This window comes from Macaca nemestrina, chromosome 2, assembly GCF_043159975.1.
Source record: "Macaca nemestrina isolate mMacNem1 chromosome 2, mMacNem.hap1, whole genome shotgun sequence".
Taxonomy (NCBI): Eukaryota; Metazoa; Chordata; class Mammalia; order Primates; family Cercopithecidae; genus Macaca; species Macaca nemestrina.
In genome coordinates, this window is record NC_092126.1 from 89918920 (window position 1) to 89936393 (window position 17474).

At 35.8% G+C, this 17474-nt stretch overlaps 1 protein-coding gene across 11 annotated transcripts in view; it reads right to left on the reverse strand.

Moving 5' to 3' along the window:
- LOC105489990 (TBL1X/Y related 1) overlaps window positions 1–17474 on the reverse strand; it is a 185037-nt gene that overhangs the window by 27101 nt on the left and 140462 nt on the right. For 10 of the 11 annotated variants that reach the window (XR_011619907.1, XM_071091270.1, XM_071091272.1 and 7 more), the window contains 5 exons: window positions 6311–6456; window positions 4074–4296; window positions 3059–3191; window positions 2573–2714; window positions 33–96 (listed from right to left, as the gene is read on the reverse strand). Coding sequence is in view for 10 of the 11 variants with exons in the window: in XM_071091272.1 (XP_070947373.1) it covers window positions 33–96; window positions 2573–2714; window positions 3059–3191; window positions 4074–4296; window positions 6311–6456 (708 nt within the window). In the remaining variant the exon portion in view is untranslated. Of the gene's footprint in view, window positions 1–32; window positions 97–2572; window positions 2715–3058; window positions 3192–4073; window positions 4297–6310; window positions 6457–11084; window positions 17450–17474 lie in introns of those variants that run through there. The other variant, XM_071091279.1, reaches the window with a different exon arrangement.

Below are 17474 nucleotides of genomic sequence, written 5' to 3' on the forward strand. Positions count from 1 at the left end.
CAACAAAATAAAAAGGAAAATGCTTCATTTACCATCTTTAGTCCATATTCTGGCAAACCCATCATAGGAACCAGTTGCTAGAAGTGTACCTTCACTCTGCCAGAGAAAAACATTTCTTTAATTATATAATCTAGATACGGTTTATAATTTAATTGTTGTTGAAGTATCTCATGTTTAAATCCCAGGTACAGAAGAGAATGAAGACATTCTCTGCTTCAAAACTTGCCAGTTTTGCCTACTTGTGAGTGCCACTAAAGGCCTATGAAACCCTTTCACTGTTGTGAAGCTAGTGTTGTACGGGGGCCTTATATCCAAAGCTCAACAACTGACAGTAATAGCTCTGGACCAGGATCTACATCATCCCGCCTCATGCATGCCCAAAGTAGTCTCACAGACTCACACAACTAAGAATGAAGGTAGGGTGGTGGATTGGGGCGAACATCAAATTCATAATCTTAGAATGATTTATTAGAAGTAAAAAAAGGAAAACTTTAAAATGTGATTAGAAGGTTTTATATGGCCATTCCTCTAAATCCTTTACTGTCTAAAACAAAGTGTGTGTGTATGATCCAAACAATATCATTGTTTCAAATGATCGGATTCTTAAACATTTGAATGTTCCTTTCTATTATTAATCCCTTCCCACTATGAAATATTTGCCAATAAAAAGAGCAACACAAGCAAAAGAGCCAGAAAAGAGCGCAGGCTGACTTTATAATTAATGAAGTAAGTATAACTGCCTACTTTACCGGAGGAAAAGTCCATATAAATTTCTCTCAACTTATATTCCCTTGCTATGCGCCTTGCCTGGATGAATGGTGTAATAACAGGACAGATCTAACTAACTCTATGCAAACGCAAAAGTTACAGATTATAGTAAACAGACTATTGCTAGAATGACTAAACATTACTGGAGAATGAAATCCTGCATTACTTGACATATTCTTGATGGGTTTTGGTAAGGGCATTCAAAACAAGATCACCTATTTCACATCTCTCAAGCCATTTTAGGAGTATGGCTAAGTGACAAACAAAAACAAATGCTGGTTCTGGGAACTGCAGACTCAGTTCTGCTAAGACATGGCAATCCCTTAGGGCTCTATCTGAAGAAGAAGGGGAGCCATGTTGAAGTCAACAGTAAAAGCTTATTTCCAGATTCTACACAATGTTAAGTTTCCTCTAAACTATCAGTCCCTAAATGTTTTAGTTCATGAACTGCTCAACTAGGAAAAGAATACTTTAAAGATGAGAAATCTCACAGGCTCTCTTGCTTTAGCCATGAAAAAGAATCATTAATCGAGGATGATGTTTTCCAAGCTCACCGTGATTAACACATTTTCAAAAAGCCCACACTTTTCAAAACTATAAAATGCAGTTCAGAACTACCAAGCTGAACAAACCAATATTCATTCATTAACCATCCTTTTCAGTGTAAACTGTAAATTTCATTAAATTAACATGACCTGTGGGCCAGGTAGCATAAGAAAGCTATAAGATGTCTGAACTAAGATACAATAAGGGCCTATATTAAGAAAATAATTCTATCTTGATCCTATAAGTAAATAATACTACAATGTGCTAAACCCCTTTGGAATTTTTAGAATTGTCATACGGAGGGGAAGAGTAAACATGCTGCTGGCAATTTTGGAAGAAAATGCTAAAAATACCCAGTTATGATTTCTGAAAAAACATGTCACAGAAACTGAGAACTTTAGTGGGAATAATGATTTTAAAGATAGATCTCATTCCTTGGGAAAAGAATTAGAAGATCCTTTAGAAAGCCCACAAAAGTTGTTAAATAGAAGAGAAAAGAACATTCATTTGCTGAGGAAGAACTACTATCGTGAGATATTCTTTGCAATGCTGAAATATATCTAAGAGGTTTGGGGGCGTGGCGGGGGCTAGCAGGGTGAGGTAAGAGATATTATTTACAACTAAACGATGACAATTTATCAACAATGAAGTGAAAGTTTTTTGTAAGTCAGAGTAGTCAAATTGTCCTGAAAGATGTTGAATCATACATAGAATCAGAGAATTAGAAGATTCCTACAGTGGGAATAAAATTTAGACATTATCTAGACTAATGATCCCTAAAAGGAAATTGGTAATAAAGTTGTAACAGTTCACAGAACAAAGAGAAAAACAAGAACATGTTTTCTGCTACATAGAATTCTTTTATCCCCCAACTAAGAACTCGGTTGTTACGGATTTAGTATGTTGTTTGTTATTATGGTAAGAATTTTCGCCTATTATCTCAAATATTTAGGTACCATTTTCACAGATCTACCTGACATTTAAGGAAAACGAAGTACAGAGTAAACAGTAACAATTTAACCAAGGAGATGCTGCGGGATACACTAAAGAGCTGGACATTGTACCCTGGTCTAAGGCAAGTTTGTGTCTTTAACACCACAGTGGAGGAGAGGGCTGGCAGGTGACGACTCCCAGTTTGTTGTTACTAGTTAATAAAACCCCAAATTCTGAACAAATAGACAAACCGTGCCATGAGTCTGAGGCTCTGAGGGTTAGGTATACTAGTAATTATATCCATCATGGATATAGTGATACTCACATTCCAATCTAGAGATGTGACATCCTTGTTGCTTGGAACATCTTGCCCTCCTTCTCGTATACAATGTCTAAGTACTAACTGTGTAGAGCCACTGGTGCTGTTCTCACTAAGATTCCATATTCTTGCTGTTGAGTCTCCAGACCTATAAAAGTATGCAATGTATTTTAAATCCTCATGACATTCTCAACTATCAGAATCAAGGCAACATATTTACATCTGAATATTAATAAGGCAAATAAAAACTCAACTATCACAGATTTTCATTTCCAGTATTTTTCCCATTCTACACATTGAGACCCCCAAGCGTTCTCGAAACAGTAAGTTTAATTAAAAATTCTACAATTACTTCATGAAGGAATAAAACATTTACAGAGACAAAATGGCCACAAATAAGCAACAACAGAAAACCTGAATAATGCATATGTTTATAAAATGCTCAGTAAGATATTTGTAAAAGCCATTTTAGTATCACTTTGAGAAACACACCCTGATGCTAGGAGATCACTAACAGGGTTCCAGGCACAGATGAAAACTTCAGATTCATGGCCCCGCAACACAACTGCTTTATTAGGAGGGATTTCAACATCCCCATCCACTTCCATCATATCAGTATGATTATCTGCATCGTGAAAAACAAGTAAGCAATTCCAGTTAGGCAGTATTACAATATGGCGGATGGGTGAATTCTTAACTAGCAAATACCTTCCTTTATCACATACAGGGTTAACATTATCAAGTTAAGCTGAACATGACTACACAGTCTTAGTCACATAGAAAATAAATTGGTACCTTTAATTAAGTATTGACCATACTTTTTTTTTAAGAGGGATGGGGGTGGGGGTGGGATGCAGACTTTAAATGATTAGACCTAAACATGGATAAAACGATAAAATGGTTTGAACTAAACATAATGTCTACCAGTACTATTCTGAGTTTCTGCCAGTAGGGGTTGCTGATATCATTCATATAACATGACTTGCCTTTTATCTCAATGTCAGAGCGCTATGGTATTTGTTGATAACTAGTATTACAATTTCATTTAGAAATCAAATGTAGATACAAAAATTCATTTAATGATGGGAAAAGGGCTTCTAGATATTTTAAAAAGAAAATAAAAGTAAATCTAGCTTTTTGGAGTTTCAGGAATAAAAATCTGAACTGTGCGATACAAGTTAAGAAAACAAGTTGGTGCAAATAACAGATGAAATTATTTCAGCATAGAAGATGGGACATTCTGTTAAAGCAAATATATTTCCTCTGAGAATAAACTTTTAAAAATTCTTATCTCCTGGGACCTTCCTGGGGGATGGAGGGTGGAAGAGGAGGATCAGAAAAAATAACTACTGGGCACTAGGCTTAGTACCTGGGTGATGAAATAGTCTGTACAACAAACCCCTGTGACATGAGTTCCTCTATTTAACAAATCTGCACATGTACCCCGAATTAAAAGTTTAAAAAATAAACCACGTAATTAAAAAAAAAAATTCTTGTCTGAGCTCACTTGCTATAGTATGTGCTCCATTCTCTTCCCCATTTGCTGTGTTTTCTCCATTTTTTGCAGATCCTTGTTGGCTGGCTGCAGCTGCGGCAGCTGCAGCAGCTGCTGCCTGTTGCTGTGCAAGCTTATCTCTATAAGCTTGTTGTCTTGTTTGTACTACATCAGGCATTACGGCATCTATCAGGGACAGAGACTCTATTGGTCGACCATCAAACAAGGTACCATCCTGGATTTGGAAAATTGTGAGAGAAGAAAAATCAAAGGCAATATTTAAAGTTATTTGTATTTATACAAAATCAGAAATGAAATGAAAATCTTCATTCCTAGAAAAACATTTTGAGGAACTTTCTGAATTCATATAAGAAGTCCCGACGGAATAAAGAAACTACAAGCAGCAACTGGAAATGACTGCTTAAATTTTCCTTTTTATTTAGTTCACACTATTATTACAGTATAGAGCTGTACAGATAGAGCTGAAAGATGCAGGCCGAGCTGATAAAAAGGTTTATTAATTAGATTCTGAAATTCTGTTAGTCAAAGCAACAAACAATATGGAATAGGTCATAGAATGATCAAAGGCCTGGTGCCCCATTATAGTAAATACCTCTTTTAAAAAACTAAAAACTTTGAGTTAAAAAGTTTCTTGTGATTTGATTCAAATATTAAAGCAGAAATAGACTTCATGAGCTATAGTGCTCTTGAATATTAGGGAGTTGTTGAAATTTCCAAAGCTCCACTTATTGATATTAGGAAGTTCCTAATAAAGAGTTCTCCAAGTAAGCACAAGAAGAGACACAAACACAGAGCAAGTCAGAAACACAAAGAGTACAAATTAGCTGGGAGCATGCATTTGTGAAGTCTCGTTCACTTAAACTGGTAAACGCGTACCAGTGACAATCTACAGTGTCATGGTAGGGTAATGTGAGCTGCAAAAACACTGCACGTTTTTGCAGTGTTTCTGAACTGCAATTGTAACACAGTATTTGAGGAACGGGAGAAAGTATTTTAACTTACAGATAATTTTATAAAGATACTAAACCCAACACAGATACACTGTGGAATAAGCGCTATGTCAAATTTACACACGTTGTAAGAAAAAATTTAGTTTTGTGTTAGTGGATTTTCACTCAAAGAGCTGAGGAAACAAAAAAATCCATTTTAGTATATTATGTAATTTCTAACTCTAGTAATAATCATTGATACAGAAATCATGGATACTTCAGTTTAAAAAATACTCGCAAAAGTGGAACATGTTAATCTCTGAAATAAAAGTAATGGGAAAAGCTCCACACTATACACAAAAATTTTAAACTAGGCTGGGCATGGTGGATCACGTCTGTAATCCGCATTTTGGGAGGCCGAGGTGGGCAGATTACCTGAGGTCAGGAGTCAAGACCAGCCTGGACAACATGGGGAAACCCCGTCTCTACAGAAATACAAAAATTAGCTGGGCGTGGTGATGGGTGCCTGTAATCCCAGCTGCTCAGGAGGCTGAGGCAGGAGAATAGCTTGAACCCAAGAGGCGGAGGCTGCAGGGAGCCGAGATCGCACCACTGCACTCCAGCCTGGGCAACAGAGCAAGACTCCGTCACGCACCCAAAACAAAACCAAAACCAAAAACAACATTTTAAACTAGACCGGGGGTATAGTTTACAACCTTTTCCTGTAAAAGAGTAGACAGTAAATATTAATTTAGGCTTTGCAGGCCATAAGGTCTCTGTCGCAACCACTATTCTGCCAAAAGTAGCCATAGACAATATGTAAATGAGTGTGGCTGTGTTCCAATCAAATTTTATTTACTAAAACAGAGAGCAGCATTTGGCTAATGGGCCACAGTATGCTGACACCTAAGCCAAACAAACTACTCACATGTAGTCCTTAGATCGGCAGTACCATCCAGAGTTGGCTTCAACTATAAACTGGTTTAAATTAGGGTGTATTCAAATAATGTGAGAATTTACAATTTTCAGGCCAATAATTATGATCTTAGCATTCCCCAGCACAATGCTGTTAATAAAAATTATTTCTTAGTGTTTACTTATAAAAACAGATGAAGGCAAACAAACTACTAGGCGCCAACACCTTGCCGGTGCAACCTGACTACTACATTAGGGATGAACTGTCTGCACTTTTGTTACCCCTGTGAAGCTAAAGTCAGAATACTGAATAAGCAAGCAAGACAGCTGACTTAACGGCATATTTAAGAGTAAAAATTAGTACTTGAAGTAAGTCTTCCTTACCTCATTAATACTAACTTCTGCTTCTACATACTGTAGACCTTTCTGGATGATAGAAATCAATGCAGCAGGTGGGACGAGGGCACCATTTATATTGGACTGACTGATATGGCTTTCTATACCAAAGGTAAATGCTGAATGAGAAAATCCTAAAAACAAAAGAAAAGGCATGAGAATTTATTTTCCTAGTGGCAACATGCTAAATGACACACAAAAAAGATCACTATAATCTTACGAAATCCCATTCTACCCATTTAAAATCCCAGACCAGTATACTAAGGTCGTGTGTGTGTGTGTGTGTGTGTGTGTGTGTGTGTGTGTGCGCGCGCGCAAACATGTCAGCCTTTACATATTTTTTCTCTTAATTACTTAATGCACTCTTTAAAATTTCTAGTAAATACTTGATTATATAGCTTCAAATTTTCTAAAATGTAGTCATAGTACACAACTTTTCTTAACAAAAAGCGTCAAACTTAAAAGGTAAAACAAGTCTTTGGAAATCATGTAATTCAACTGTTTCACTTAAGATAAATCAGGCCAAGATAGATTGTTACATTTAATATTTCTGTAGTATATTTTAATATTTTTTACATCTAGAATTAAGGAACTTTATTTCAAATTTTCTTCCATCCCAGTTCAAGTATTCAGCATTTCTCAAAAATAGTACACATAATATGCTTTAAATAGGAATTCATTCATTCTGAATGATCTTCATTTACTTCATGTAATTGTTAACTACTATGTAGTTATAATTCAATAATGTCTTTAAAGCAATCTAGCACTCAGGTAAAATCTGAAGTATTTAAATTTCTACATATAAACTGTCAAACATCTGATAAATTCAGTATTTTGGAGCTCTTTGAAACTACTTAGGAAAACTAATAAAAACTAATTAAAAATAAATTTAAATAGTAAAAAATCATAATGGTTAAATACCATTTTATGTATGAATTAAGTGCTTTAAAAAATACCAATTCTTTGCCACTTAGTAATAACTCATCTATATGAAACAGTTAAGAAATGAACAGCTAGCAAATGAATATCTGGTTTATAGGTCTCCATTAGCAATTACTTAGTTTTAACTTGAAATACTTCAAACCAAAGCACTTACTTAATAAAAAATCTCTTTATGCTGGCCTTGCTTTTTGTGCATATCTAGTCAAAATTCAAAGGTAAAATTCTAATAAGCTGATAAACCAGGGATGGTTATTTAGTGAAATTATAACCACGATTTATCATTAAAGTAGTAATTTTTATAAAGTATATTAAACAATTCAATTAAATTGTACATGTAATACAGAATATTAATAAACACTTATACTAAATAAAGGAAATAAATATGGGCTTATTTTGGGTCTTGGTTAAACTGATTTAATCTATATAGTATCTCTGTTGGCTAGACTGTCTAGTTTTTCAGTGTTTAGTACATGTCTTTTTTGGATTTTGTGCTTCCACTCTTATATTCCTTGTGGTACTGATAAACAGTCTAGTATAAAATACTGTGGGCTCACAAACAGCATGTGGCTAGGAAAATTTGGTTATTTGATAGTCAAAGTACACCTAAGTTGATTTTCCTTATAACCCCCACCTTCCCTCTTTGGAACACCTAACCCATTATGTTTACAACATCTAACCCACAGTGGAAAAGGTAAGTGGAAAAATGTTCCCTCTAAGACCTTGATTTTAGCCCCTGATTTTGCCCATAGGCAAGATCATAATTAAATGCATTTATAATTTTCACCTTAATCTGAACTCACCGAGATAGCTAAGAAAGATACCAATGGGGCGGGGGGTGGAGAAGCACCGTTTTGATTTGTCCCTATCAAGAAACCCACAACTACCCGAATATGAGTAGATTTCAGATCACCAAGATAGAAAACAGAATAAGGATGAGGGAGGATGGGGAGAAACAATGAGAGACACAGCAGTAAAATCCTTAAGCAGTGAGGTTGGAGATTCCTGTTTTCAATTATATACCCCCTCCCTGAATAAATTCACAGTAAATCATCCATAGTAAAAACAGCTAAACAGCCAAGCACCTTAAGAGATTTAAGAAAACTTTGAGACAGAAGACATCATTTATGGAGGGCCTATACCATACGCTAGATACTGTGCACAAACATGTAAGTTTATTATTTTATAATCTAATGGAAAAACACAACTAATAAACGAGAAAGTACAGATTCAAATTCATTCAGAGACTCTACTACTCCTCTTGAACAGTTAAAATATGGTCAAGGATAAAGCTAAGGGAGAGAGTGAGCTCCTGTTTCCTGACAGAAAGTAAAAGACGACTTTTGTTTTCAACTCAGGGTCCTGGAAAGTGGTTACACAGTGCATGAAACAATGAGCCATCTTACTGCCATATTTACTGCCAAGGTTTTCAAAGTGTCTTGACTTATGTAATGCTTATAAATTTGTTTGAAGTACATGATTTCTGTACACTTTATTCATGGCTGCAATTTAAATAGTCAAAATTGTTCAATTTAGACTCTATTTAATTAGCTTACAGAGTTTAAGTTTAAAGTAATAATACGTCCAAGAATAGCCTAAGAGTTGCAGGTGGAACTGTGCCAATTTCTGGCTGGAATGTTGCAGATATCTTGAATTTGTTCTGTCAGACCAGGAGAAAACCTATCACAGGTGCTTACATGCATCTCAAGGTACTGCAGATGTACTTACGGTGCTCTCAAATAGCAACAAAACATCCCTGAAGTAGTCATTAGCATTGTTTTGGCACTTCTCATTAATGTTTACCCTAGAGAAGTTCCACACTTAAACGCTCTGCTTAAATGTTATTTTCAACTAGAATATTTTATTTATTTCTAGCCATGGCATTACATAGCAGTTTAAAATTATGATGTTTGAAATTACTTTTCTTCTTCCCCTCCCTAAAACTACTTTTCCTTAGAAACCTCTGATCTCATTTCACTACACCTGAAAGTCATAGTCATTCCTAACTCCCTGTTCTTTCTCGGTCCCTGGCATTTGACAATTTACCAAATCCTACCATCCTACTCCAAATCCTACCACTCTACCATCTGTATATGCTCATCACCTTACCTTTTCTGCTAGATCTGTGTTTAGTCCCCATTACACTTTGCTATATACATTTCTTTCCCCTCCTCCTCAATTCAGTACATATGCCAAGCTACAGCTAGACTATTACTTGTAAAACAAAAACTGGTCATATCACTTCTTGCTTGAGAATTTTCAATGATTCCCTTGGCCTTCATAATAAAGGTCAAACGCCTAACTATGGCACACAGTTGTTTTTGTAATCTGGCTCTTCTGTTTCTCCAGTCTCATCTCAATACTACATACCCCCCAGTCTCACTCCCATTACACCATAAATTCAAGTGGTGGCAAATAGATATAATTTGAATATGCTGTGTTATATATCACGCCTCTGAGCCTTATATGCTCCTTTGCCCTTTCTCCTATCGAATGGAAGTGAAATCCTCTTTCACTATACCAGGGCTAATCAGTCTCTCCTATGCTGATCCTAAAATTTCTTTACGTGTGGCACTTACCACACTGGTTATCACCTCTGTGGCTATGGTTGTTTGCCTTTGTGTGACTACTAGACTGGGATCCTGATAAAAGGGTTTATGTCTAGTAATCCTTTAATTCTGGGAAACTAGCACATTACCTGAGTCAACAAGTACTCAATAAACATTTTTTAAATTAGAATGCAATTATACTATAATGTATTTTGGCACATCAAAAAAAATCTGTGACTCCAGAAAAAGCATATGACTTAAGTCTTCCTTGGAAAAATCTAAAACTTGAACTAGTTTCGTGCCAGAAGCTATTTCCATTTATCTGTAAATATACATGCAGAAAAGGCTTTTTCCAGGGACAGCTTTTGATTTATATAATAGGAGGCAAAAGAGACCACCTAAATCTGTTAAATGTTAGAATCCGGCATGACCATCTAAAATAGCATCCCTTCTTTCCAAGGGTAAGAGCAAATCTGATAGTGCCTCTGTAATCAAGTACTCTAAACACTGACTAGGGTATTGAGATTTAGGGAGTAAAAGAGAGACTCCAGAAAGAAATAAGGCTGAAACACATGAAGTATATAGTCATTCAGTGACAGAGACAAGCAACGGCAGCTGGTAGGGAGTGGGGTGGCACGCATGAGATCACAAAACAGCCATTTTCTATAGATTGTTTGTTTCAGGAAGTGCTTTCTGTAAGAATGTTAGGGACTGTGTTCTCAAAGGAGAGTTAGTCGTATAGAGCCTGCCAACTCTACCTTGCAAATAGGCAATACAAGAATAAGGAAATGGACCCTGAACACCAAGGTTATGGTACAGGATGACTAGATGAGACAAACCGGTGAAAAAGGCAAAGCTTAAATATGACCACAACATACTGCATCTGAAATGAACATCTGATTGATCTAAGGTCCTATTTAAGCTTCAAGTCAGAAAAACCTAGCAAAATTATACTCATGTTCTCATCATCCAATGCTTCCTTGACTCCAACTCTGCCCTACAGATCCAGATATTAGAAAAGGTAAACAGGATGGGGAAAAAAATGACACAGGGGATCTTTGTCATTGAAGAGCTAGACCTAGTACTTATACACTAGCCATACAATTTCATGCCCTAATTTTGCCCTTAAAAATACATGTAACTATGAACATTTTAAATAAATAATACTTTCTGAAATAATTTAAATAGCATCGTAATACTCAGCCAGTAAATTATTCATGTCATAGCTGTACCTTTGAACTTTTCCAATGATCACTATTTTAAAAGAATCTTACCTCAAATATCTATATGTATAGGCTTTTGCCATGTACAGTGTGTTTTTTTTTTCTCTCTCTCTCCTTAGGATGGATTCCCTCAAACGCTGAAGGGGATATAAGCATTTTAAAGAAGGTTTTCATCATTGCCAAATTGCTTTCCAAAAAAATTATACAAATTAATAATGCCAAAAGCAATTTACATGTTTCCTTATACTCTCGCTATGCTGGCTAGTCCTAAAAAACAAACAAAAAAATGCTAATTAACATTGAACAAATTCTCTGTTTGACAACTATTAAAGGGCCATTGTCCTTTGATAGGTGTGTTAGCAGGACTGTGTAATATGAATTTCCTGCGTCAGCAAAAAATGGTAATTCAGCTTACAAAAAGAGGAGAAAAACTTATTTGGGGAAAGAAACAGAATTGTAATTATCAGCATTTATGACAACTGCTTGCTGTTTATTGTTAATTAGTCATGGATACAACCATGTGTGTAAAATCAAGGTTATTCTATATTACATTTGATTATAAAACAAAACTATATACCTACTTGCACTTCTGTAGCTGGTCATCTACTAATAAAAACTGAAAGGCAGACTGAAGGTGGACATACCAGACGCTGAGCTCTCTTCAGTGCAGTTCTTCATGCCTAGAAGCACATTACTGATAACCACTTTAACCTGACTCCATTGAATCCACTGGTAATGTCTGTTTATAAATGGCACTGGGCATAAGGTACGCAGGACAGAACGGCCCAGTTACATTTATCTGAGTCAACAAAGAAACTGCACTGTAATATTCATTAGCCATTACAGGGCTAATGTGAAACTGCTACAATAAAACAAAAAAAATGAAAGAAAGAGCTATACGTTACATGGCAGTACAGGTCAGAGCTTTAATGTTATACATAAAGGTTAGTTTGTGCCTACTGTGATCACGTTGTCTAAATTAAAAAATAATTGTCTATGGTTCTGACTTGTGATCTTACAAACAAATAGAACATTTGAAGTAATAATCACCATCTCAAAAAAAATGGTATGGTACAAGGCCTTTATTTCTAAGGAGACAGAAAATCCCATTGAAAAAGTTAGGGGGAAAAAAATGGAGGGAGCTAGGGTGCAAGAGAGATAAGGAGAACCTTCATAAACCAAACTCTTGAAGCCTACATCCTTCTTATATATCATCCTGGTTAATACTGAGTGTCAACTTGACTGGATTGAAGGATACAAACTTGTTCCGTGATAAAATTGTGAGAGTACTGCCAAAGGAGATGAACATTTGAGTCAGTGGACTGGGAGAGGCAGACTCACCCTCAATCTGGGTGGGCACCATCTAATCAGCTGCCAGCACAACTAGGATAAAGCAGGCAGAAGAAGAACATAGGAAAGACTAGACTTGCTGAGTCTTCCAGCCTTCATCTTTCTCTTGTGCTGGATGCTTCCTGACCTTGAACATCAGATTCCAAGTTCTTCAGCTTTTGGACTCTTGGACTTACACCAGTGGTTTACCAGGGGTTCTCGGGCCTTTGGCCACAGATGGAAGGCTGCACTGTCGGCTTCCCTCCTTTTGAGGTTTTGGGACTCAGACTGATCCACCACTGGCCTCCATGCCCCTCAACTTGCAGACGGCCTATGTGGGACTTTACGGTGTGATTGTGTGAGTCAATTCTCCTTGATGAACTTCCTTTCATATATACACATATCCTATTAGTTCTGTCCCTCTAGAGAACCCTTAATACAGATTGTATATATTTCCTTCTTATATATCATCTTTCCTATAAATGGAGACAGTATGCAACATCAGTTATTTTTTAAATAAATTTTTTAAAAGTAATAATATTCAGAATCACTATCTAGAAAGTTACTCATTTTAGCAATAAGGACATTTTGATTTTGCAATTCCAGTTAGTCTTTCAATTATAAGATGTGACTGTTTCACAGCTTCCAACAGTCAAGTACAACATAAATGGAGGAGTTATAGAGCTCTTAGACATGTAATAGTTAAATCTAGTATCAATAATTCTTTCCCTAAAGCAAATATACAACTGAAGCAAGATAAAATGACATCTTCTTATAGAAAAGAGGTTTTCTTGTAAGAAAGACAGGTGTCAGAAAGTTCAAAAATAATTGCCAGAAACTATTTCTTCAGGGAAAAAAAAAAAACCACAACTGCAAATAACCACAGAAGTCGATGGTGACGCAAAAGGTGGGGGAGAGATTAAAAGGTCCAAACCACCTTAGTGCCTCTAAAATTAACACTGTATCAGGTTCTACTTTATGCAACTTAGCATGTACCACTAAGTATTTATCTGCATATGGTTGCTAGATAAGTTATTAGGGCAATGAAATTAATGCCCTTGGGCAAACACTAATTAAAGGAACAATACTTTTGAATCAAGTTAATCATTACTTACAGTATTATATCAAATATGCTCAATTTTCAAGTCATTTCTAAAAAGAAAAAAATCATTTTATTCCCTAGGAAATATTTGTTGAATAGGGAAGTCTACTTCATAAACAGGCAGAATGGTGAGGACCAAAGAAATTTGCATAGGGTGAACTTTCTAGTGATAAAATTGCAAAAAATAAAAAGTTACAATAGTTAATAAAAACCCTACAATAAATATATTTTTCTTTAGTTTTGATGAGTCCGAAGGATGGCTTATTTAAAACAGAGAAGTCCATCAAATATTTGAGGCTGAATATCACAATGTAAATCCCTTCTCCACAGCAACATATTTTGTAAGTGAAAAAAAATGAATCTGAGAATGTATGTAATTTTGGAGGAGGAGGGAAACTTTCAACAGATACTATCTTCTAGTATTGACAACAGTAAAAAACATTTAAAACAATTTAAGTGATTTTCCCTTTGGAGATAGATACCACAGTCAACACTGAACAATATGCCGAGAACAAATGTTAAAAGTTCTTATAGAAAAACAGTATTACTAAACCACGTATTTATCAAAACATAAAAACTTTCACAACGTGTTTTTGGACAGTCTTTAGATAATAAGACAGGCCAGGGGGAAATTTTATTTTTCCTTTTTGGAAGTCTTCACAAACCAGTCCTTTGAATCTCTCTGCACAAATCCTTCCTTGGCCACGATGTTCCTTTTCTGCTATCTCCTAATCCAATTCAGTGCTCTACTGCAGGGAAAGCAGCAGTATAAAGATTCCAGTTTGTTCAGTATTACTTTAGATCTTTCAAGAAACATAGTTATAAGCTAAGAGTAATTTATATCGTATTTCTTAGATATTGAATGACTAATTCTCAATAAGTATATCATTTGTAGGTTGTGGTGACAAATATGACGAATCCCCAAAACAACCCAGAGAAGACATTACTGTACTTGATGATTCTGAATTAGGATCTATTGCAAAAAATAGTCATATTTTAGTATAATTGGAGATCAGAACCAAGAAAAAGCTTTCGGAATAAGTGGCAAGTGCCCAGATCTAAAGCTACTATGAGCATTTGTTATGGGTGAGATTCTGGGTTCTGTCTGAACCCTGTGCTGAGTTCACAGAACTATAACATTCTCAAACTCTCTTCCGTATCCTATTTCTGGATGCAATTTCAAATAAGTATCTCATGGCATCCTTTAAGACATAAAAATGCCTCATTATTTCTGCTACCTCATGATTCCACCTGACCCACAAACACAAACACTTTGGGTGGCAGCCCCCTCTTTAGGATATGTTCTCATAGCCCAGACTGCAGCAGGTGTACACTCCATGCTTTCTACTTTATCTTGAATACTCAGCATAATTTTTCTGTCACGATATTGTGAATATGCTAAATACCTGTTGTCAATTTTCTTGTCAAGTTCTAATTGTCCTACAACTAATATAGACCAGTGGCTTTCAAACTTTATTAAGCCAAAAGAATCACCTGGGGCATTTGTAAAATGCAGATTCCCAGGCCCCACTCAGTGTGACTCTGATGCAGGTAGTCAGAGGATCAAACTTCAGAACTCTTACATAAGCAGTTCTTAAATTTACGGCAAGTTGCAGTACTGGGAAAACTGCCATAAGTCAAAATGTCATCAGTTGAGTCTGATTTTTCCCTATAAATCATAATGTAAATACGAAGTTACAATTTTTACTGAGGGACTGGTGTTCACATTTTTAGAAATGTGATTTAGCATCGCCACTACACTGTAAAGTCTAAAACTTTGTAAAGAATATACAAAGCACACCTAAGAACATACTAAACAATCATGGAGAACTTGATATATCAGTCTACCATACAAATTTTTTAAAATTTTTGCTTTATGTTTATTTCAATATAAAACACCTTAAAATATGGAATTTAGAAGGATTTTTTCTCTAAGAAGAAAAGCAAGTTGAAGAAGACTTTTGGGCCAGGTGTTGTGGCTCACGCCTGTAATCCCAGCACTGTGTGAGGCCAAGGCTGGCAGATCACCTGAGGTCGGGAGTTTGGGATCAGCCTGACCAACACGGAGAAACTCCGTCTCTACTAAAAATACAAAATTAGCCAGGTGTGGTGGTGCATGCCTGGAATCCCAGCTACTCGGGAGGCTGAGGCAGGAGAATCACTTGAATCCAGGAGGTGCCTGAGCAACAAGAGCGAAACTCCACCTCAAAAACAAAACAAAACAAAACAAAACAAAAACACACTTTTGATAATATTTAATCTACTTATTCAGAAATTAAACGAGAATATTATTTTATTGCTCCTTTTTACTGTTTTCTTACAGTAACATCAAGTATCAATTTGTGGACTTTTGTTTAGAAAAGGAAAAATATGAGTGCTCTCAATAACACCACCACAAGGTACTGCTGAGCTATTCAACTATTTCTAACTTCCAAAAGCAGTAACTTTATATGGTTCAACCTAAATAGTTGTCTTTACCATACAGCAACAAGCCTTTACAATGTATTTCCCATCTACTGATCCTTCACATGGTTTTTGCTCCAGTGTCCAAAAGTCTCAAAGCTCTGGCTTAAAAGGTGATCAAATTTAAAAGCAGAAAGCAGAGTTTGCTCTAACCAAAAAACTTTTTTCCATTTTGGCTGAAAGTACTACATAACAATTTTCAAACACAAGTATTTGCAATTGTTAAACTTGTTTACAGGTTACATATGTAACAATCACTAGTTACTACTTTTTCACTTTATTAATCATTTTATCTTATTCAAAACATTCTTTGGAAGTCGTCTTTTAGATCTGCCTTCAGTACCAGTCTACCAGTTTAAACAAAGAAAACAAAACAAGAGCTATTAACTTCAAAGCCTCATCATAAATTATTCTCTGTGGGCTTGGATACTAATCTCTCTTTCCCTCCCTGTCCTTCTGGACATCACTTTCACAGCTGTTACACCTCAGAGAGCAGCAGTGATCATCTTGGGAATAGAAAAACCTCTACCCCCAAAAAATGCTCAGCACCGAAGAACAACTGGGAAAATCTCAGCAAGCAACAGGCTCTCAGATCGAAAGCCATGTTTGTATTCCTTGCATAGGAAAGGACAACTAACTATGCCACACAAGAAAAATGATTCAAGTCTCAAAACCATAAACTGGGGGCTCAATATTCTACAAGCTCAGACCTCTACTTCATCCTTCCATCCTCCCTCACACTCGACTACCAAAGTTATCTTTTTACGGGGCACCTCACCTTACTAAAACATTACAGTAACTTTACAGTATAATTTCTAAAATTCAATCTCTAGACCATGACATTTGAAACCACCAAATGCTTTCATTTTTTAGTAGCAATCGGCACTTCCATTGCAATTAACCTTTCTCATCATCCTATACCTCCACCCATACCCAACCGTGTTCCCTCTTCTACTTTTAAATTTTTGCTTAACCCATCCACATTTTCCCTTGCAGTATTCCTTCTATCTATCAATAAAACTTGGAAGATCACTGATTGATTTAATATTAGTTGCTTTCAATGATTTCTATTTATAATTACTCCCATTACAATAGTAACAATTCAGAACAAGGATACACTTAATCAATTCGGATAATAATTTTGAAAGCATTCTAGGAAAATACTGTTAATTTAATTTCCAAAACACGAACTACAATTAGGACCAACAACATTTAATTGAGGATTCTGGATACACATTATCAAACTGATGGTGGCTAAAAGTTTTTACGTTCCTACTAAACATATGCAATAATCTCACCTCATAACAAATTTTAAAAATGGTCTTTGAACAGTGAAAGCCGAACTGTTACAAATAATTGCCTTGTTTCCAACATATTTGAAAGAGTCAGAGAGTTAAACCATGCAGTAAAACATAGCTTTAAAATGGCAGTCCAGACATTAAGGAAACATACAAAGTTCAACGGTTTGGACTGATACAAATTTCAAATGCATGAAAGATTATTTTGAGAATATTAAAATAATTTGAGGCCTATTTACTTTATAAAAG